Here is a 23,635-nt window from a genome sequence, read left to right on the forward strand (position 1 = left end):
TCCATCGTCATCAATCATCATGCCAGCAGCCAGACTCATCATCATCATCATTAGCGAGCGCCGCCCGCCGCTCCCTGCGAGACAGTCCCGCCTCCCGCCCAGCACCGCACAGAAGTTGCAAAGAAGGCCCGTCTGCCTGTTCTGCGCGGGCTGTGGGCTGCCAGTAAATTATCGTGCTGCTGGCTGGGGGAGGGAGTGTTGAATTGGCGCGGCGGCGGGACTTGTCCAGAGAACTGTCCCTCTCACTCTGGAGGAGGGACTAGGGAGTGGCACTGTGGCTGGCTGGCCTTTGATGAGACCGGCATCACCGCACGCTCACAGCAGAAAGAGGAGCCGAGGAGAGAGCACAGCACAGCAGCAGGAAGTCTTCTTGAAGTCAGTCAAAGACTCGGGGAGCACCAGAGAGAGTGAGAGACTGAGGGGAGACACTGACAGTGACACAAGGTACAAGTTTTTAAAGATTAAACTGAACTGAAGTCTATAGGGGAGGGGGGCCAGTAGGCCACCTCAGGAAGGGATGGGACCTGCCCTGGCCTCTTTTAAGGGGGTTGGGGGATCCAATCCACCCTGGCCCCTGGTCTACCCTGGGGGGGGACTGACTGTCACTGGGGGGGGGATCCACCCTGGCCCCTGGTCCCTGGCCCACCCTGGGGGGGACTGATTGTCACTGGGGGGGATCCACCCTGGTCCCTGGTCCACCCTGGGGGCACTGACTGTCACTGGGGGGGGATCCACCCTGGCCCCTGGTCCCTGGCCCACCCTGGGGGGGACTGACTGTCACTGGAGGGGGATCCACCCTGGTCCCTGGTCCACCCTGGGGGGGGGGGGGACTGACTGTCACTGGGGGGGATCCACCCTGGTCCCTGGCCCACCCTGGGGGAGGGCTGACTGTCACTGTGGGGGATCCACCCTGGTCCCTGGCCCACCCTGGGGGAACTGACTGTCACTGGGGGTGGGGATCTATGGGTTGGGATCAGTTACCAGGCCAGGGGTTCCCCCCATATAGATCCCCCTAGAACAGGCCAGGACCACCAGGGTCCCCATATAGATCCCCTTAGAGCAGGCCAGGCCTGCTCTAAGGGGCATCTATAGGGAGGGGGACCATGGCCTGCTCCAAGGGGGATCTATTGGTAGGGGACCCTGGCCTGCTCTAAGGGGGAATGGGATCTATGGGAGGACCTGCCTGTGCTAAAGGGGGGATCTACAGGGGGCCTGCACTAAAGGGGGATCTACGGGAGACCTGCCCTGGCCTGCACTAAAGGGGGATCTATGGGGGACCTCCCCTGTCCTTCACTAAAGGGGATATACGGGAGACCTGCCCTTTCCTGCTCTAAAGGGGGCTCTATGGCAGGAGACCTGCTCTAAAGGGGGCTCTATGGCAGGAGACCTACACTAAAGGGGGGGGATCTATGGGGGACCTGCCCTGGCCTGTACTAAAGGGGGATCTATGGGGGGGAATGCCCTGACCTGCTCTAAAGGGGGATCTAGGGAGACCTGCCCTGGCCTGCACTGAAGGGGAATCTATGGGGGACCTGCCCTATAATATAAGGTAAGAATTTTGAAAATATTTTAAACCGTTTATAACAATATATCACAAGCAGTAGTAAATGTTATTTTAAACTTATTTGTAATTGTAGAACTAGGCCAGAGATTCAGAAGATTCAGGACTGAGAACTCCTGACACTGTTGTGCTGTATAAGTCACTGAATACTGTCCCCCGCTTTGGTCAGCTTGAGATAGTATGAAGTAGAACTCTGTATAGCTGTACTTGCAACTGACACACTCTGTACCATTCAGGGCCCAACTGCAGGTGCCCCCTTTGACTTTAACTCTTCAGGGTCCACTGACTATGTACCCCCTATATAACTTTAGGGTCCTCAACCTAGGTTCCCCCTTTATAACTAGCTGACTCTGGTTCCCCTTCTGACTCTAGGCAGACCCCCAGGGGCAATCCTCAGTACTCACGCCCTGTGTAGGCTTTCCTGGGACTGAACCCCTCTCGCTCTCCGCTGGTTATCGGCACACCAGATCCCCTCAGCTCACTCAGCACTCTCTGGATTCTCAGGCGACACCCCAAGACATCCACCTTCCTCAGACAGGAGGAGAGACCTGGGACTCTGCTCCCGCCAAAGACACCGTGCCACGCACTTCCCCAAACCTATACCCACTCCCAGAATCCTTTGCAGCATAATCTGCCTTCTGGGGTAGTTACAAACTTGGATGTGCCCCCTGATTGGGCTTCCTCCATTGCCCTATGAGAAGCCTCTCACATGAGCCAGTGGGGAGACTTCCCTCTCAGCAAACACACCTGGAAACCATGACAACCTGACTAAATAAATCACAGCTCTGCTGTTAGGCAGACAAGGCCCACTATACATTTACCTAGCACCTACCTGTAGTATAACCTGCAGGATCCAGGGGAGGACTGACAACCCGGCCTGGTGCTGTGATTTCAGATTTGGTGGGGGGGCAAATAGGTAAATAGGTGTTTAGGTGTTGCATTGGGCTCATTCTGTTGTAGCGGTCAGAGGAGTAGGGGACCGCAATGCAGAATTCAAGTACGGTACAGCAGACAATGAGGCTGAAGCAGATACCGGCTTTATTAACCAACAGAGTATAATGGCCGGAGAATGATGTTAACAGTAATAACAGATTACATAGGTTTACTGCAAAGTTAACTGCAACGTGATACATAAAATGGCGCTCCCGCCAACGCACACACAGAAATACAGGCTACTCTGCTATATGATCCTATCTGATTCCCGCTAACCGGGACACGTTGCTGCAACGCTCTGTCTACAGAAACCTGCTCTATGCCCTGCCACAGGTTAGCACCGGTGCACACTGACAGTTCTGTAGGTACAGCTGCTTTATCTCAGTCTCTGTGATGGTGGATGTAGTTAGGTCTCTGGATCTGTCCCTTGCTGTCTGTAGCTGCAGTCTCTTATGCACTGGTCTGGGTTTCTTTGCAAGTAGTTTATCTTGTTCTGTCACTTGGAGGTCATTGCAGTATGGCACCTTGCTCTGTAACTTGCTTGAGGTGCTCTGGGATGTTCTCTCCTCTCTTTCTCTGGTTCTCAGCTGCTGTCCGTAGTATCACAGTTCAGCTCTGTCTCCTCTGGCAAGATCCTGTTGCTCTGTCCCGGGATTATACAGTCTATGTGCCCTCTCAAGGCCACAGCATGCAGTCCCTTTTCTCAGCTCAGCACAGCCATAGAGAGACGAACACCACACCCTTCCAGGAACTTCCTGCTCCCCCCTCCTTTCCAGAAACATCCCTTCCCCTAAAGCAACAACAACTGTGGCTTATTCTCATTGACAACAACAGTGATATCTTGTGGCTGAAAGATGCATGACAGTCTGTGGGAATTTCTCAATAGAAGTACAGTGTAATGGAGTTAGTTATTCAAGGGGCTGACCCCCTACACTGTCACCCAGTCAAGTTTAGGATAACTTTGGGTCTCAACCTTAGCCACTTAATATATACTGCGGGGGTCAGCCCCGTGCAGGCAAAGTGACGTACCGGTACGTCACTAGCCTGTGAGCCAATAGGGGGCGAGCGCGTGCCACCTGAGGACGCGCTCCCGCCCCCGCTCGTTCACGGATACCTCCGCGCGAGTGACCGGCGGACCCGATGTCCACCGGTCACTCGCGATTGTCAGTTACAGAGGGAGAAAGGCAGGCGGCTGATGTAAACAAAGCCGCCTGTCATTCTCCCTTGTATAACAGCAGAGATCAAATGGTCCTGCTATGTAGGACCGTAGATCTCTGCTGTTACATGAACAGCCACATCCCTGCACAGTTAGAATCACACCCCTAGGGACACACTTAACCCCTCCTTCTCCAATCAAGTTACCCCTTCCCTGCCAGTGTCATTTTTACAGTAACAGTGCATGTATAGCACTGATTACTGTAGTAATGTCACTGGTACCCCCAAAAGTGTAAAAAATGTCAGTCAAGGGTCCGATCTGTCCGCCGCAATGTCGCAGTCCCGCAAAAAAAATCGCAGATCGCCGCCATTAATTGTTAAAAAAAAAAAACAACAAAAATGACACAAATCTCTCCCGTAGTTAGTAAACGCAATAACTTTTGCGCAAACCAATCAAAATTATTGCGATTTTTTTTACCAAACATATGTAGCAGAAAACAAATTGGCCAAAAATGTTAAAAAATTTTGATTTTTACATTTTTTTTTTGGGGAATTTCATATAAAAAATGTGAAAAATATTGTTATTTTTTCAAAATTTACGCTCTTTTTTTGTTTATAGCGCATGATCAAAAAATCGCACAGGTGATCAAATACCACCAAAAGAAAGCTCTGTTTGTGGGAAAAAAAGGACATCAAATTCGTTTAGGTACAGCGTCGCACGACGGCGCAATTGTCCGTTAAATTCACGCAGTGCCGATTCGCAAAATAGGGCCTGGTCAGGAAGGGGGTAAAATCTTCCGGGGCTTAAGTGGTTAACGTTCTTATTTACTCAGCAAAATAAGATTGGGTAAAAGTAGCAGGGTAATACGTACACTGCCACTAAATCCCCTGAAGATGTCATCTATGGAGTATGGGTTCATTTATTTATTTTTTTTATATAATCTTTATTTAAGAAAATAGCATACAATAAAAACAGATATACATCAAAACAGGGATCAAAGGGAAAACACAAAAAGGGGAATCAGGTGTGCACAGTGTAGCAGATGCACGAGGGGAGAGATACATTAAGGCACTAGTTAGTGTAGTAAGGAGCAAACTGGTTGATAAAGTCGTATGGGTTCATTTAGGAAACTTGAAGGGAATTTCAGAGAACTCTTCTCTGAACTCAGAACATAACTAGAAGCTGTTATCTGTGCAGACCCATAATAGAACAATGTACCCAATGACTCCAAGATTATGCATCTACAACAGTGTTTCTCAACCTTTTTTCAGTTTAACCACTTGACGACCGGTCACGTTAACCGTACTGCGGCAAAGTGGCTCGTTATCGTCCAGCGACGTAGACTAGGCTGGACTCCTCCCCTTGTGGGCGGTGCACGCCGGAGACTCGCTCCCGCTGTATTCAGTCACAGCGGGAGTCAGGCCAGGGGAAGAGAGGCGTTGATCACCGCCTCTCTTCCCCGATCGTCGGGGATCGAGTGTGGAAATCCGATCGCTTGTGTAAACAAAGCGGGCGGATCCCCTAAGTGACATGCAGGGACAGATTACAGGATTCAGCATAGCTGAACCTGCGATCTGTCCCTGTGTCACTCAGTCCCCTCCCCCTACACACGTTAGTAAGCACCAGGCATACATTAAACCTGTTGATCACCAATAAAAGTTAACCCCTTCCCTGCCAGTGTCATTTTTACAGTAACAGTGCATATGTATAGCACTGAAAAAAACGAAAAAAACAAATTTAAACCCGCGCTACACAATAGTGATAGGTTATACTGTGAGAAAACTGTGAAGGTGTGCAGCTGCTGCAACACTAAGAAATTCTTAGAATAAATGAATAAAACCAAATTAATGCAGCGCTAGCAACAGATTAATGTCAAAAATTATAAATTATTTAAATTGAAACCAATCTATATCATGTGAATACAATATGTAATAATAAAATATATTAATCTCATTAAGGTGCATAAATTTCTATAGAAATATTTTAAAGTGCATATTTACTTGCTTTGTTTGCTATATGCCATTTTTATTCTTTGATCTTGTAAGTATTCAATCGTTTTTTGGGGAATAAAATTATACCTACGTACTTCACGATGTATGGCCCTCTTTTCTTTTAATGGTATTATCGGGAACGATTTCCATACGGAGGACACATCGGAGGAATTCCATATCTGATCCTGGGCAAATGTGCAATAAAACCAAGGGCTTTCATACTATCTAATTCCGGTGAGTGGGGAACCAAGAGGGCACCTTCACCTCACAAGCACCTTTATTTACTTGGCACTTTGGCACCTTTTTTGGATCATCAATAAGGACTTTATTCCACCATTTTTTGCACTTTAAATCTCACATTTTGAATGTTTATATATATTTTTTTAGTCTAAATATGCACTTTAAAATATTTCTATAGAAATTTATGCACCTTAATGAGATTAATATATTTTATTATTACATATTGTATTCACATGATATAGATTGGTTTCAATTTAAATAATTTATAATTTTTGACATTAATCTGTTGCTAGCGCTGCATTAATTTGGTTTTATTCATATGTATAGCACTGATTACTGTAGTAATGTCACTGGTACCCCTAAAAGTGTAAAAAATGTCAGTTAGGGGTCCGATCTGTCCGCCGCAATGTCGCAGTCCCGCAAAAAAATCGCAGATCGCCGCCATTACTCGTTAAAAAAAAAAACAATAAAAATGACATAAATTTCCCGTAGTTAGTAGCTGCGATAACTTTTGCGCAAACCAATCAAAATACGCTTATTGCGATTTTTTTTTTACCAAAAATATGTAGCAGAATATAAATTGGCCTAAAATGTTAAAAAATTTTGATTTTTACATTTTTTGGGGGGGAATTTCATATAAAAAAATTTGAAAAATATAATTTTTTCAAAATTGTCGCTCTTTTTTTGTTTATAGCGCAAAAAGTAAAAATCGCACAGGTGATCAAATACCACCAAAAGAAAGCTCTATTTGTGGGGAAAAAAACAACATAAATTAATTTGGGTACAGCATCGCATGACCGCGCAATTGTCCGTTAAAGTAACGCAGTGCCGAATCGCAAATAGGGCCTGGTCAGGAATGGGGTAAAATCTTCCGGTCTTAAAGCGGTTAAAAATACGCTCATTGAGAATTTTTTTGTCAAAGACATGTAGCTAAATACATTTTGGCCTATATATATGACAAAAATTGAATATATTGGATATTTTTTAACTGTCAAAGTAGAAAAATATTGTTATGTTTTCAAAATTTTCGCATTTTTTTATTAATATCTCAAAAAATAAAAAGCGCAGAGATGATCAAATGCCACCAAAAGAAAGCTCTGTTTGTGGGAAAAAAAGGACGTAAATTTCGTTTGGGTACGACGTTGCATGACCGCGCAATTGTCAGTTAAAGTCGCACAGTGCCGAATCGCAAAAAGTGGCCTGGACATAAGACAGCAAAATCCTCCGGGGGTAAAGTGGTTAAATTTATAGATAATCTCAAGGCACCATTTAAAATTATGGGCAGTCTTGAGGCACCCCATTCTAAAATGTAAAAAACGATTCTAATAGCTTTACATAACACAGCAACATCCACACATAGGACACCCAACGTTAGAGGTGATTTATTCTTTAAAACAAATACATTTTTGCACACTGGTACTGTCCAGTATTCTAATGTTTCTCTTCTCCCTCAATTTCTCTCCATCAGTCAGCTAATGTGACCCCCATTTCTGAGGGAGAGGGGCACAGAAGGGTCAAACAAGGATGCTGTGGAGGCGACAGACATCCTGCTTTTTAACCACTTTACAACCGGAGGATTTTGCTGTCTTCCGTCCAGGCCACTTTTTGCGATTCGGCGCTGTGCGACTTCAACTGACAATTGCGCGGTCGTGCGACGCCGTACCCAAACGAAATTTACGTCCTTTTTCTCCCACAAACAGAGCTTTCTTTTGGTGGTATTTGATCACCTGTGCGATTTTTACTTTTTGCGCTATAAACAAAAAAAGAGCGTTTATTTTGAAAAAATAACAATATTTTTCACATTTTTTTATATGAAATTCCCCCCAAAAAAGATGTAAAAACCAATTTTTTTAAAAGTTTTTTGCCAATTTGTTTTATGCTACATATGTTTGGTAAAAAAAAATCGCAATAAGCGTATTTTGATTGGTTTGCGCAAAAGTTATTGCGTTTACTAACAAAGGGAAAGATTTCTGTCATTTTTGGTGTTTTTTTTTTAACGCGTAATGGCGGCGATCTGCGATTTTTTTTGCGGGACTGCGACATTGCGGCGGACAGACCGGACCCCTGACTGACATTTTTGACACTTTTGGGGGTACCAGTGACATTACTGCAGTAATCAGTGCTATATATATGCACTGTTACTGTAAAAATGACACTGGCAGGGAAGGGGTTAATTTTATTGGAGAGGGAGGGGTTAATGTATGCCTGGTGCTTACTGACGTGTAGGGGGGGAGGTGACTGAGGGAGTCATGGACAGATCGGATGTCCAGCTATGCTGAACAGTCCGATCTGTCACTCCCTGTCACTATGGAGATCCGCCCGCTGTGTTTACACACAGCGGGCGGATCTCCAGACTCGATCCCCGACGATCGGGTAAGAGCAGCGGCGATCGCCGCTGCTCCTCCCCTGGCCCGACTCCCGCTGTGAATGAAAACAGCGGGAGCGAGCCTCCGGCGGCGCGCAAGCGCCGCCCAGAAGGGGAGGAGTCCAGTCACGTTAATACTACGTGACTGGACGGGAACGAGCCACTCTGCCGCAGTAGTATTCCCGTAAGCGGTAGTAAAGTGGTTAACCAATGACATCATTGGCTGTTAGGATGCCAGTGCCATTAGAGTTCATGTGCGTGTAAAGGCAGGTGTCCCAATACTTTTGGTAATATAGTGTATGAAACAAATCTGAATGTATAAAACAAATTCTGTAAACGAATCATTCCAACATAACGAATATGACGAAAAGGAATTATTAAAATAAAGGAGTTGTAAAGTTAGAAGGTGTTTTATCTTAATGCATTCTTTGCAGTTAAGATAAAAATATCTTCTGGGTGTAGCACCCCCCCAGCACCCCCTAATACTCACCTGAAGTCCTTCTCTATCCAGGGATGTCCACGAGTCCCTCAGCCATCAGCAATCTCCCTCCTGATTGGCTGGGACACAGCAGCACCGCTATTGGCTCCCGTGGCTGTCGATCAAAGTAATTTAGCCAATCAGGAGAGAGAGGGGGCGGGGCCAAATGGCAGCTCCGTGTCTGAATGGTCACACGGAGCTGCAGCTCGGCTTGGGTGCCCCCATAACAAGCTGCTTGCTGTAGGGGCACTCAATAGGAGGGGTGGGCCAGGAGCAGCATTGAGGGACCCGAGAAGAGGAGGATTGGGGCTGCTCTGTGCAAAACCAACTGCACAGAGGAGGTAAGTATAATATGTTTGGTATATAAAAAAATAAAATAGACTTTACAATCACTTCAACGAACGAATCCGAAACCAAACATTTTTCCATAATGCACATTTCTAGAAATGATGTGGTCCCTGGGGCCACACAGTAACTAGTGTTTTCTATATTGCAGTGGGATCTGGTGTGTAGCCGCAGAGGGTTGAGTAAAGCTGTGACCACTTTTTTCTTTATTGGAGTGATGGTGGGCGCTGTCATTTTTGGAGACCTATCTGACCGGTAAGTGAGTTCAGGCCATGCTGAATGGATAGCAAGTGTAGAGTGAATGGATAGAGTGTAGGCTGGATAGACAGGCAGTGTAGGCTGGATGGATGGTGATTGAAGGGTGGATGGATGGAGATTGAAGGGTAGATGGGTTGGGAGTTCGAGAGTGGCGGGATGAAGAATGTAGTGTGAATATGAATGGGAAGTGTAGGCTGAATATATAGACAGTGTAGAATAGAGGGATGAGGAGTGTAGACTGGATGGATAGAGAGTGTAAGGTGGATGGATGGAAAGTGTAGGCTGAATGGATAAGCAATTTAGGATACAGGCATGAGGAGTGTAGGATGGATGGATGGGCAGTGTAAGGCAAATGAATGGGAAGTTTAGGCTGAATGGTTAGGCAGTGTAGGATAGAGGGATGAGGAGTGTAGGGTGGTTGGATGGAGAGTGTAGGGTGGATGGATGGTAAAAGTAGGCTGAATGGATAGGCAGTGTAGAATAGAGGGACGAGGAGTGTAGGGTGGATGGATGGAGAGTGTAAGGTGAATAAATGGTAAGCGTAGGCAGAATGGATAGGCAGTGTTGAATTCAGGGATGAGGAGTGTAGGGTTGATGGATGGGGAGTGTAGAGTGTAAGAATAATAACTGTAAAGTAGATGAATGGGAACTATTGAGTGGATGGATGGAGAATGTAGATGGGTGTGGAAGTTCGGGTGGCTGGATTGATGGGGAACTGTATTCTGGATGGATGGGAAGTGTAGGCTCAATAGATACTGTAGACAGTGTAGGATAGAGGGACGAGGAGTGTAGACTGGATGGATGGAGAGTGTAGGGTGGATGTATGGAAAGTGTAGGCTGAGTGGATAAGCAATTTAGGATACAGGCATGAGGAGTGTAAGATGCATGGATGGGCAGTGTAAGGCAAATGAATGGGAAGTTTAGGCTGAATGGCTAGGTAGTGTAGGATAGAGGGATGAGGAGTGTAGGGTGGTTGGATGGAGAGTGTAAGGTGGATGGATGGTAAGTGTAGGCTGAATGGATAGGCAGTGTAGAATACAGGGATGAGGAGTGTAGGGTGGATGGATGGAGAGTGTAAGGTGGATGGATGGAAAGTGTAGGCTGAATGGATAGGCAGTGTAGAATAGAAGGACGAAGAGTGTAGGGTGGAGGGAGAGTGTAAGGTGGATAAATGGTAAGAGTAGGCAGAATGGATAGGCAGTGTAGAATACAGGGACGAGGGGTGTAGGGTGGATGGATGGGGAGCGTAGAGTGTAAGAATAATAACTGTCTGTAAGGTAGATGAATGGGAACTATAGAGTGGATGGATGGAGAATGTAGATGGGTGTAAAAGTTTGGGTGGGTGGATTGATGGGGTGTGTAAAAAGTTTGAAAGTAAATTCTCGGATGGCGGTGGCATTTTGTGATTCTGATCAGAGATTATCGGCCTGTAATTTGTCGTTATGTTTCAGATATGGCCGCAGAATGATGCTCTTGGTCTCCATGTTCCTGACAATAGTGTTTGGAGGAATATCTGCCGGTTCCATATCATACCCTATGTTTGCTGTCAGCATGGCCCTCTCTGGAAGCACTTTTTCAGGACTCATTATCAATATAATCTCTTTAAGTAAGTATTCCAGGACTGAGAGAGTGACATATAGTTGGGGGAAAGGTGGCATGGAGGATGGGGTTTATAAGGAAGATCTGGGGAGGTGAGGAAGTATGAAGGAAGATGCAAGATTTAGGGGAATAACTGGTGGGTCAGAAGAATTTGGTGGAGTAAAGAGGATGTGGGTGGGTGCAGGGTAGACATGTGCAGAACAGAAATGAATTTAATTTAGTTTTGGATAGATTCGTTATGTTACTAATTTTGTTTTGTTATGGAATTAGTTTAGTTTGGTTTCGGAATTCGTTTGGCTTCATTTGGTTTTTCTAAATTTTGTTTTGCTTTAGTTAAAATTAGTTTCATTTATTAATTTTCTAATGAATTCCAACTTTTCAGAACGATTGGAATTCGGATTGGTCGAAAAACGATCGACTGATTTGAATTCTGTGTGAAGAAATAGCTGGCTAAGCAGCGGGCAGGGAAGCCGGCCGTCCGCATCCAACCATGAGTCATCATCTGTCGGCAGGCTTACCCAAATCCCCACTGACAGATGAATGTAAAGAAAAGAATGCCGGCAATTGCCCGGCAATAGAGAAATGTTTAAAAAAAATGGTGTAGGCCAAACCAGGCCCTTCGGGTCTGGCATGGATTTTAAGAAAAACCTCACGCTAAAATTAAAACAAAAAAAACCCTGCGGTGCCCCTCCCCCTGAAATCCACACCAGACCCTTATCTGAGTATGAACCCCGGCAGGTCAGGAAAGGGGGGGGGACGAGTGAGTGCCTCCCCTCCTGAACCATACCAGGCCATATGCCCTCAACATGGGGAGGTGAGTGCTTTGGGACAGGGGAGATCCCCACCCCAAAGCACCTTGTTGATGGGGACAAGGGCCTCTTCCCAGGGTTGTTGGGGTCTGTGGGCAGGAGGCTTATAGGAATCTGGAAGCCCTCTTAAACAAGGGGGGCCCTAGATCCTGCCCTCCCCCCATGTGAATGGGTATTGGGAACATAGTACCCATACCCATTCACCAAAAAAGTGTCAAAAAATGACAAAAACACAGAGACAGTTTTTGACAAATCCTTTATTAAAAAATAAAAAATAGTGTCCCCTGATGTAGATCCATCATCAATCACTATGTACCCGATACCCCATCACATGGGGGGGGGGGGGGGAACAGGATCTGGGGGCCTCCTTGTTAAAGTGGGCTTCCAGATTCTGATAAGCCCCCCCTTCTGCAAACCCAGACAGTCACAGCCCAGGGTTGTCAGGAAGAGGCCCTTGTCCTCATCAACATGGGGACAAGGTGCTTTGGGTTGGGGGGGGGTGCCGCAAAGCATCCACTCCCCCCCATGTTGAGGGCATGTGGCCTGGTATGGTTTTGGAGGAGGAGGCCCTTTCTCGTTCCCCCCTCCCCCCCATCCTGACCTGCTGGGCTGCATGCTCGGATAAGGGTCTGGTATGGATTTTGGGGAGGGACCACACGCCGTTTTTTTTTTTTTTTTAATTTTGGTAATGCCAGCATTTTTTTCTTTACATTCATCTGTGAGTGGGGAAGCCCGCTGACAGATGATGAGTCATAGTTGTTAACGCGGGCGGCTGGCTTCCCGGCCTGCTGCTTAACCAGCTATTTCTTCACACAGAATTTGAATAGGTCAATTGTTTTTTGAATTCTAATCTTTCTGAAAAGTTGGAATTCATTCGAAAAACGAAAAAAACAAAACAAATTTTAACGAAATTTATTGAGATTTGTTATTATTCATTACTATTTCATTTGGAGATTCGGCTACATCCAAATATTTGTTACTATTTCATTCTGGAAATCGAATACATCGGAATCTCCGAATAACCAAAAATTCCTCCGAATTTGTATTCGGACCGAAATGAATTGCACATGTCTAGTGCAAGGTGGTGCGGCAACAGTAAATACACAGAGTCCAGTTGCTTGGAACCTGTATTGAAGAGAATGGCAACTACAAACTACCTCAGTGGTAGGTAACACTCTCAGTTCAGTTCAATGTAGAGATGTAGCGACAACGTCTGTCTTCAGAGGGCAAAGTGCGGCTTGGCTGATCCGGGCCCAAAGGGGAGACTTCTTTTCAGGATTGTGTGTCCCTAGCCTGTCCCTGCTCACCTGGAACCTTTTTCTGCCAATATCATTTTCCCTGACAAATGGGTGCTCTATCCCTACACTAGCCACTTTGCAAAAGTGTGCCAAAGCCTGGGGGCAGGGACTTAAAAAGACTCTGCTGACCGGGAATGGAGGCCAGAGGTCACCTGGATGTAGCGTAGCCAACCGGTGTTCCGTGAAAAAAACCTACCTGTGAAAATGTCATACCCTCGTCACTTCCGGTGCACCTACGTCATTGAACAGCTGAGGAGCTGACTAGTGCGCATGCTCGGAGGGTATGGAATTTTCACGGCAGTGTGTGTAACGTTGCACAGCCTCAGCAGTTGCGGCGGTTACATTAAAACAGCTCGGTTGCAATATGAGTCATCTACGCTCCTATCCCTATTTACTAGCCAAGATCAGGGAAGTGACAGGGATAGGAACGGAGATGACTCATATTGCAACCGAGCTGTTTTAATGTAACCGCCGCATCAGCTGAGGCGGTGTAACGTTACACACATTACCGTGATAATTTCATACCCTCCGAGCATGCGCACTTGTCAGCTCCTCAGCTGTTCAATGACGTATTCGGGGCTGTGAGCATGCGCACTGCTCCGCTGCTCCGCGCACTGCTACGCTTCTCAGTTGTTCCGGACAGGAAGTGACGTGGGTATGCATTTCTCACGGGGTATGCTTTTCTAACATTTTCTAACTTTGCCTTCAGGAACCAGGAAACCATAGAGAAACCAGGGTTCTCCTAACTTTCTTTCCAGGCAATGGTACCGCTCTGGTTGAGCGCCACCTACAGTGGGAAAAACAGATTGCACCTGCCTGCAAGGATTTAGTGGGGACAAGAAGGTTTGGTAGACCAGGGGACCTTGCTGGGGTCAGGGGAGATTTAGTGGGGTCAGTGGGATTTTATGAAATCAGGGAGGATTTTGTGGGCCAGGGGGATTCTGTTGGGTCAGGGGAAATTAGGTGGGTCGTGGGGGGGTTGTGGGGTTATGTTGGATTTGGTGGGGTGAAGGGAGATTTGGTGAGCTCAGTGGGACCTGATGGGGCTTGAAGAGATTTGGTGGAGTCATGGAGTATAAGTTGGGTCAGACTTGGCAGGAAGGCTTGTTATCTGATGGTCAATTCCTGTTCCCCTTAGGTGTGGAGTGGGTGGATATGCGACATCGCACAGATGCTGCAATAATTACTGGTTTCTGCTGGTCTATCGGGGGCTGTGCCCTGGCACTGATAGCATATCTGCTGAGAGACTGGCGCTGGCTGATGGTGGCCATCACTGCTCCTTTTATCCCGGCCTTCATCACCATCTGGTAAGAAGACAGGAAATAATACACTGCTCAAAAATAACACTTTGAAAACACATCAGATCTCAATGCGGAAAAATATCATGCTGGATATCTATACTGATATGGACTGGGTAATGTATTAGGATCTATACTGATATGAACTGGGTAATGTGCTAGGATCTATAATGGTATGGACTGGGTAATGTGTTAGGATCTATAATGATATGGACTGGGTAATGTATTAGGATCTATACTGATATGGACTGGGTAATGTATTAGGATCTATACTGATATGGACTGGGTAATGTGTTAGGAAGGAAAGGATGCCACATTGCTTGATGGAAATTAAAATTATCACCCTACAGAGGGCTGAATTCAAAGACACCCCGAAAAGCAAAGTAAAAAAACAATGCAGCAGGCTAATCCATTTTGCCGAAATTTCATTGCAGCAACTCAAAGTCATACTCAGTAGTATGTATGACCCCCACGTGCTTGTATGCAAGCCTGACAACGTCGGGGCATGCTCCTAATGAGATGACGGATGGGTCCTGGGGTATTTCCTCCCAGATCTGGACCAGGGCATCACTGAGCTCCTGAACAGACTGAGGTGCAACCTGGTGGCATCAGATGGACCAAAACATAATGTCCCAGAGGTGTTCTATTGGATTTAGGTCAGACGAGCGTGGGGGCCATTCAATGGTATCAATTCTTTCATCCTCCAGGAACTGGCTGCATACTCTCGCCACATGAGGCCGGGCATTGTCGTGCACCAGGAGGAACCCAGGACCCACTGCAACAACATAGGGTCTGACAATGGATCCAAGGATTTCATCCTGATACCTAATGGCAGTCAGGGTGCCATTGTCTAGCCTGTAGAAGTCTGTATGTTCCTCCATGGATATGCCTCCCCAGACCATCACTGACCCACCACTAAACTGGTAATGCTGAACGATGTTACAGGCAGCATAACGTTCTCCACGGCTTCTCCAGACCCTTTCACGTCTGTCACATGTGCTCAGGGTGAACCTGCTCTCATCTGTGAAAAGCACAGGGCGCCAGTGGCGGACCTGCCAATTCTGGTGTTCAATGGCAAATGCCAATCAAGCTCCACGGTGCCAGGCAGTGAGCACAGGGTGGAACTGATGAGCATGCACTGAAAGGCATCACTGATTGGTGTCACTGATGAGCACTAATTGGTGTCACTGATGGGCACAGCCTGGCATCACTTGCTGGGCACTGTTTGGGCTATAATGTAATCAGGGCACTGATGATCAGCGCCCTGATTACCCGTACAGGTCTCCCCTGCGATGAGATGCCACCAATCGGTTCTCCTCGCCTTACACTCTGTCAGTGTAAGGGGAGGAGAGTCGATATTTGGCACTTCCGTGATTACATGTGACCAGGTGTGATTGGACATACATGGGTAAAGAACCGCGCATGATAGTGGTGACACTGGGGCGACATCACATGACGACGTCCCAAAATAAGAGGCGATTCCGCCGCCGTCATCTACCTATACGGCAGGCAGAAGGTGGTTAACATGGTTTCCTATGGGACACGGTCACATCGATTCTATTTTCAGCCACTGCGTTTTTGGAAAAGGTCAGAGACTTTTTTTTAAGCAAAAAACTGTGCTTTTTTTTTGCTTTTTTGGTTTAATAGACTTCAATGGAGAAGCTGCAGAAAAGTATGTACCATGTTTTTTGCTGCGATTTTGCAGCGATTTGCATTTTTTAATCTGCCCAACAACAAATTGGTCAAAGAAAAAAAAAACCCATAAAAAATGCAAATCGCGGGAAAACCGTGTGTCCAAAAATGCAGAAAGCACTGCAAAAAGCACTGTAGAACACATCAATCGCAATCTGCATAGATGTGAATCGAGCCTAAGGAGCTGCAGGAAGAGCTGGTTCACGCCACAAAAACGCACTCCAGATCTGTTCCGGATGTGTTTCTGCATGCGCTGTTTTACCGCGTTTTGACGTGTTCAAGAGCGTTTTTTTTATACATTTGCGGGTGCATTCCAGGTGCTTTTTTGATGCGTTCCAGTGCATTTTTGATACGTTTTCCCACGTTCCAGTACAGTCCAAGGCAGGAAAAATGCAAAGCATAAGTAGAAAAAGACGTCTGTGAATTCACTGAAAACAAGATAGCCCTCAGAGCTTCCACAGACCCAGAGAGATCAAATATAGGCACCAAGGACACATTAATTTGGTGAAAAAAATTTAATATATATTTATTAAGGCACTTATGCCTGGTGTGAGAACTGGAGACAAAAAAATGGACATAGATACGTTAAAAGACCATTAAAATCATGTACACACAATGGATTGCATCACCACAGACCTAATTACAGAAGGATAATATATGACTAATTGGTTCAAAATAAATCAGAGATCATAGACCCAACCTGGCAGATAAGAATGCATGGCCTACAGGTTTCCTGAATTGGATCACAGGTGAACCTGTGTCAGTGAAAAAATATATATGTTGAAAAAAATCAATAATGAGAACCTGCAGGTAAGACAATTCGAATAACTGATGAGGAGGTGAAGGTGGTGCTGTAAATCTTGCTGTAGAAAAAGATATGCAAAAAATAGAAAATAAACGAGATAGGCACCAACAGATGATACAATCACTGATGATTAGAACCGACCAAAGAGCAGGCAAAGTTTCCTCCTTGAAATATCCTAGGCACTCTGTATAAGATTGGACTGTCCATTCAACAGTTGCTCAGCATTTCCCAATGGTAGTGGGGAGAGGGATGCAGTTAAGTCCTTTGTGCCGGATGACTGGAGGGATAAATACCGTGCAATAAGCTGGTCAATGTAAAGGATAGTTCATACCTCCGAGTGTGAAGCTGTGATCTCCCGGCGGCTCATGCAGACTGCTGAACGGCGTTATCCTGTGTAGTGCTTGCTCAAGCCTCGCTTCCGCGTTGTGATGAACGGGTCCGAGGCAATCGGCCCTACGTCACGTCCGGTGGTGGCGAGCAGCTGAAACCTGGAAGCCGTAGTTAGGGCAGAGGCTGCGGGGATCACCAAAGCACTCAGGAGAGATAGGTCCGGGTGGCACAATCCAATTGTTCAACTGGCTGACGCGTTTCACCGACCTTGCGTCGGTTTCATTGGAGCTAGTTGATGGGGGATCGTGGGTTCCCTTATATAGTAAGATAATAATTAAATGATCAAACACATATGTGTAAGACCAAAGAGAAAACGTTCCGGTGAATAGCCATGAACTGGCCACCAGATGTCAGTATACCATTTTGGAGTTTATAAAGGAAGCCACGAAGCCCCATCTAGCGTTATTTGTACAAAAATACATCACACTTGCTGCCAATGATATACCACAACCAGTCAGTATGCTACCCATTGAAAACAAGGAATTAAGCAAAAGTTAGCTGGTAAAATATAGTGTGGCTGCACAGTGGATGTAAACATTAATTGTTAAAAATAATAATAAAAGTTAGGGGTCTCAAAGAACCCCCCGGGTTTGCCAACAAACAACACGGGGGTACTAATTTTAAAACATAATAAGAAATGTGCAGATACATTCCTACTTGAAAATTAGAAACTTTAAAGATACACAGTGCTGGTTGGTGACAGGGATCCATAAGAGAGGGTGTGTGGGTTCGATGAACCGTAAACCAAACCAAAAGATTTTTTTTTTTTTTTTTAAGGGTATTGTATAGCAGCACAGCAAAACCACCCCGATAGTAGGTTACAGGGGGACCTAAGATTTATGCACCGTCTACCCCATAAGGGGATGGAAGTATCAAAAAATAGCAGGAGTCACCTTAAATAAGGCGATGAGATGGAAGGAACACAGTATTCAGAGATTCCATAGATACTAGGGATCATCTTTATAACAAATAGGTCCCCAATGGTTTCCTAATACATATGTATATACATATACCAATATAAAAGGCACCAAAAATAGGACTTCAATAAGTTGGTATATACAGATGTATCAATAGGAATACATGAAAAGAGGGGGGGATGGATTGCAGATGGCTGATGAGCAACATCATAAATTACTAGGGAGATAGAAAAGGCTTCAAGCTAAACTCCACATTTAACCCCGAAGGGGCCAAAGACCCCATTTTATAAATCCATAGCTTCTCCTTTTGGAGAAGCACGGTATCAAAGTCTCCACGTCTCGTGGGGAGCTTGAGGGCATAAATGCCACAGAATAGTAGTCCATCCGGATTGGCACCATGGCACTCCAAAAAGTGTAGGGGTACTGTTCTCTTGTCAATCTTGTTCCTAATGTCGGCTAAATGTTCCAATATCCTTATCTTTAATTGGCGTTTGGTTTTCCCTATATAGGATTTATTGCATGGGCATATGAGCTGATAGATGACTTTCTCTGTTTGACAATTTATAAAACTATTGATGGTAAATTCCTGGCTCATATCACAACTAAAGAAGGTTTTTGAATTTATTGCTAATTTACATACCGAACATTTACCGCATGCAAACATTCCTTTAGTTGGAGGTAAAGAGGTTAACCAAGTTCGTGGGGTCTTTGTTCGCACAAACTCCGAATGGACTAGAGCATCCTTTAGATTTTTTGCACGCTTGGCTGTAATTAATGGTCTAGGTCCCACTATTTTATGTATTAAAGGTGAGATGGTTAAGACCTGCCAGTGTTTTGTAATCACATCCCTGACTTGATTCCATTGTGAGCCATAGCGTGTAACAATCCTGGGGTGGATTTGCTGAACTTCCCCCGTCATGGATGAAGAGTCATCCTTTTTGAGGATTAGTTCAGATCTCTGTCTTGGTCCTACTTTCTTGCGGGCCCTTCTGATGATATTATGGGAATAACCACGCTCTTTGAAGCGTCTATGTAGATCCCTGGCTTCTATTTGGTAATCCGCCTCGTCGGTGCAGTTCCGCTTGTGGCGGAGGAACTGCCCCACGGGGATACCATTAATCAAGGACCGTGGATGATGGCTTTCCGCAAAAAGCAATGTGTTGGCCGACGTTGCCTTACGGTACGTAGTCGTGTGGACCATAGATCCCACCCTAGAGATTAAAAGATCTAGGAAAGGTAAGTGATTAGCCATCGCAGTGTAGGTCAATTTGATATTCCTACTATTGCTGTTCAGCGTATCAACAAAGGCCTCCAGTTCCAACATAGTTCCCCCCCAGAGGAGCAGTACATCGTCGATGTACCTCAGCCATAAAAGAGAATGGCCGAGGTACATCGGGGATGGATATACATCCTGCTCCTCCCAGAGACCCAAATGGAGGCATGCGTAGGCCGGAGCCCACGGTGCCCCCATAGATGTACCCCTGGTCTGCTGGAAATAGGAGGATAAAAACTGAAAGCAATTGTTGTTAAGCATGAACTGCAGTAGTTCAACCGTGAACTCATTATGAGCACCCAAATTGGGGAATTTCCGTTGCAGGAAATGATGTACAGCCCGTAGACCCCATTCATGAGGTATCGACATGTAGAGGCTTTCAACGTCGATACCTACAAAGATCACATCAGGGGGGACTTTGATGTTGACCAGTTTACTGAGGACGTCTCTGGTGTCCTGCACATAGGAGGGGAGTTCAAAGACCATCTCCTTTATCAATGCATCCACAAATCTGCCAACCCTCTCTAATGGTCCGCCAACAGCCGATACAATCGGTCTTCCAGGTGGTTGGGTTACTGATTTATGTAACTTAGGGATAATATAGAAGGTTGGCACATTATAGCATTTGACAAGGAGATGGTCTGCCTCCTTTTTAGATATCAAATTTACTTCCCTTGCCAGGGAGATTTTTTGGTTAAGTGCAGCAACAAGGGAGGGAAAGGGATTTTGTTTGAGTTTGATATACGTACTTGTATCATTAAGTTGACGCATTACTTCCTTTTCATACATTTCCTCACCTAGGAGGACGACGTTACCGCCCTTGTCACTGCACTTAATAACTAAATTGGGTGCTGTTTCCAATTCCCTCAGTGCCTGTCGTTCTAATCTAGAAAGGTTATCTGGTTTCTTCAGAGTCCCCCAGTTTATTTTCTTAAGGTCATTTTGTACCAAATCAAGAAATATTTTGATGTTTTTATATTTGGTAAATGGGGGCATCTTTGTGGATCTGATGCGGATGTTAGCATCCCGTCTGATCTGGCATGGGTCATCGGAATCATCATCCGATGAAACATTTTCTAACAACAAAGATGTAAGGGCCTCTAATGCCTCCCTATCCTGGTCTGAAGAGGGAATGTCCTGACCTTGCTCTGTATTGGAGACATGATGCCACATTTGAAAGACGACCCTTCTAAGGAACAAATTAATGTCCTTAAAGACTTCAAATTCACACATAGTAGCGGTGGGGGAGAAGGAAAGGCCCTTACTAAGTAAGTCAATATGACGTTTTTGTAAATTGAATTCAGATAGGTTAACCACCTTAAAATCTGAACTCAAAGAGTCTACCTGTGCTGTTTCTGGCTCGAACGGGTGGCTCTGAGGGGGACTGTTTTCTGTTGAATTGGTTTGTTTTTTACTTTCTGATTGACTCTCTCTCTGTGTACAGGCCTTGGATTTTCTAATTGCTGTACTTGACCCCCGCTGTCTTCCTCCTCCGTCCCTGGCACTAAAAAAGAGACCGATTTGTCTTCAGTGTCGCTACCAGAGGAGTTTCCTCTGAATTTACTGGGGTGCCTCCTGTGTCTATAGTTACCACGGGATCTACTTCTACTCCTCACGAGAGTAGGATCAAAGAGATCCTCTCGCTCACAGTCTAGTAGGTTCTGCCTAAATTTAGTTTGTTTTGTAGTTTTAAGATTCTTTTGAGTTCGTTCGATCTTTTTTTTCAAATTCTCATTTAATTTTAGGAATTCTTCTTTTTCTTGGAAGGATTCTAGGGCCGATGAACTCTTCACTATTTCTGCCTGTAGTTCCTGCAACTGGAGCTTCTCCTCATCAATGATTAAATTCATTAGATGGATACCACGGGTGATACAGTCCTCCTTCCATAAGGCCAGGAATCTGGGAGTATGGAGATGCTGGGCCGGAACTACCCTCTCCCTCAGGCCCCTTGGGATAATTCTGTTGGACACATGTGATTGTAATGATGCTATATCCCACTTCCTGTTTAACGATTTAATCACCAATTTTTTATGCTGCTTAAATAATTCCACCAAGGGTTCTGAATTGGGAATTGATGATTCCGACTGGGCATCGAAGGCTACCTCTATCTCTTGCTCGATTAGAGAGTCAATACAATAAGCCATTTAATATCTGTTAACACCACACAGCACTGGAATCTAATAGAAGTAAGATCAAAAGTAGGGTTTGCACAATACTAGTAAAAAATTAACCCAATAAGGGTTACCTAGGAGACCCCTAAAGTATCGTAGCCATTCCACTCCAGTTCATACACCAAGACAGAAGTACTCTGTCAAAAAATTAAGTCATTAAATAAAGACCTAAATTATTAAGGGCAGGGCCAAAGAACCAGAAAGGATCAAAAGGTGATCCAACCAATTTGTACAAAAAGAGAAAGGGGTGTGTGGTTCCTCTAGAGGCCTCTTATCAAATACCAGGAGAATTCCTCAGACTGGAGTGTCTGAAGGTGAACCTATTGATCCTAGTAGGCATAAGTAGAAAAAGACGTCTGTGAATTCACTGAAAACAAGATAGCCCTCAGAGCTTCCACAGACCCAGAGAGATCAAATATAGGCACCAAGGACACATTAATTTGGTGAAAAAAATTTAATATATATTTATTAAGGCACTTATGCCTGGTGTGAGAACTGGAGACAAAAAAATGGACATAGATACGTTAAAAGACCATTAAAATCATGTACACACAATGGATTGCATCACCACAGACCTAATTACAGAAGAATAATATATGACTAATTGGTTCAAAATAAATCAGAGATCATAGACCCAACCTGGCAGATAAGAATGCATGGCCTACAGGTTTCCTGAATTGGATCACAGGTGAACCTGTGTCAGTGAAAAAATATATATGTTGAAAAAAATCAATAATGAGAACCTGCAGGTAAGACAATTCGAATAACTGATGAGGAGGTGAAGGTGGTGCTGTAAATCTTGCTGTGGAAAAAGATATGCAAAAAATAGAAAATAAACGAGATAGGCACCAACAGATGATACAATCACTGATGATTAGAACCGACCTAAGAGCAGGCAAAGTTTCCTCCTTGAAATATCCTAGGCACTCTGTATAAGATTGGACTGTCCATTCAACAGTTGCTCAGCATTTCCCAATGGTAGTGGGGAGAGGGATGCAGTTAAGTCCTTTGTGCCGGATGACTGGAGGGATAAATACCGTGCAATAAGCTGGTCAATGTAAAGGATAGTTCATACCTCCGAGTGTGAAGCTGTGATCTCCCGGCGGCTCATGCAGACTGCTGAACGGCGTTATCCTGTGTAGTGCTTGCTCAAGCCTCGCTTCCGCGTTGTGATGAACGGGTCCGAGGCAATCGGCCCTACGTCACGTCCGGTGGTGGCGAGCAGCTGAAACCTGGAAGCCGTAGTTAGGGCAGAGGCTGCGGGGATCACCAAAGCACTCAGGAGAGATAGGTCCGGGTGGCACAATCCAATTGTTCAACTGGCTGACGCGTTTCACCGACCTTGCGTCGGTTTCATCGGAGCTAGTTGATGGGGGATCGTGGGTTCCCTTATATAGTAAGATAATAATTAAATGATCAAACACATATGTGTAAGACCAAAGAGAAGACGTTCCGGTGAATAGCCATGAACTGGCCACCAGATGTCAGTATACCATTTTGGAGTTTATAAAGGAAGCCACGAAGCCCCATCTAGCGTTATTTGTACAAAAATACATCACACTTGCTGCCAATGATATACCACAACCAGTCAGTATGCTACCCATTGAAAACAAGGAATTAAGCAAAAGTTAGCTGGTAAAATATAGTGTGGCTGCACAGTGGATGTAAACATTAATTGTTAAAAATAATAATAAAAGTTAGGGGTCTCAAAGAACCCCCCGGGTTTGCCAACAAACAACACGGGGGTACTAATTTTAAAACATAATAAGAAATGTGCAGATACATTCCTACTTGAAAATTAGAAACTTTAAAGATACACAGTGCTGGTTGGTGACAGGGATCCATAAGAGAGGGTGTGTGGGTTCGATGAACCGTAAACCAAACCAAAAGATTTTTTTTTTTTTTTTAAGGGTATTGTATAGCAGCACAGCAAAACCACCCCGATAGTAGGTTACAGGGGGACCTAAGATTTATGCACCGTCTACCCCATAAGGGGATGGAAGTATCAAAAAATAGCAGGAGTCACCTTAAATAAGGCGATGAGATGGAAGGAACA

General features: G+C 45.2%; 1 protein-coding gene across 1 annotated transcript in view; it reads left to right on the top strand.

Annotated features, from left to right (window-relative positions):
* Positions 1 to 23,635, top strand: part of LOC309550665 (uncharacterized protein) — a 124,045-nt gene that overhangs the window by 83,404 nt on the left and 17,006 nt on the right. Inside the window, 3 exon segments of the mRNA XM_082250999.1 lie at positions 9,221 to 9,324; positions 10,779 to 10,933; positions 14,172 to 14,340. Coding sequence (XP_082107125.1) covers positions 9,221 to 9,324; positions 10,779 to 10,933; positions 14,172 to 14,340 — 428 coding nt within the window.

The sequence above is a fragment of the Pelophylax lessonae genome (assembly GCF_965119305.1).
Source record: "Pelophylax lessonae genome assembly, chromosome: 3".
Taxonomy (NCBI): Eukaryota; Metazoa; Chordata; class Amphibia; order Anura; family Ranidae; genus Pelophylax; species Pelophylax lessonae.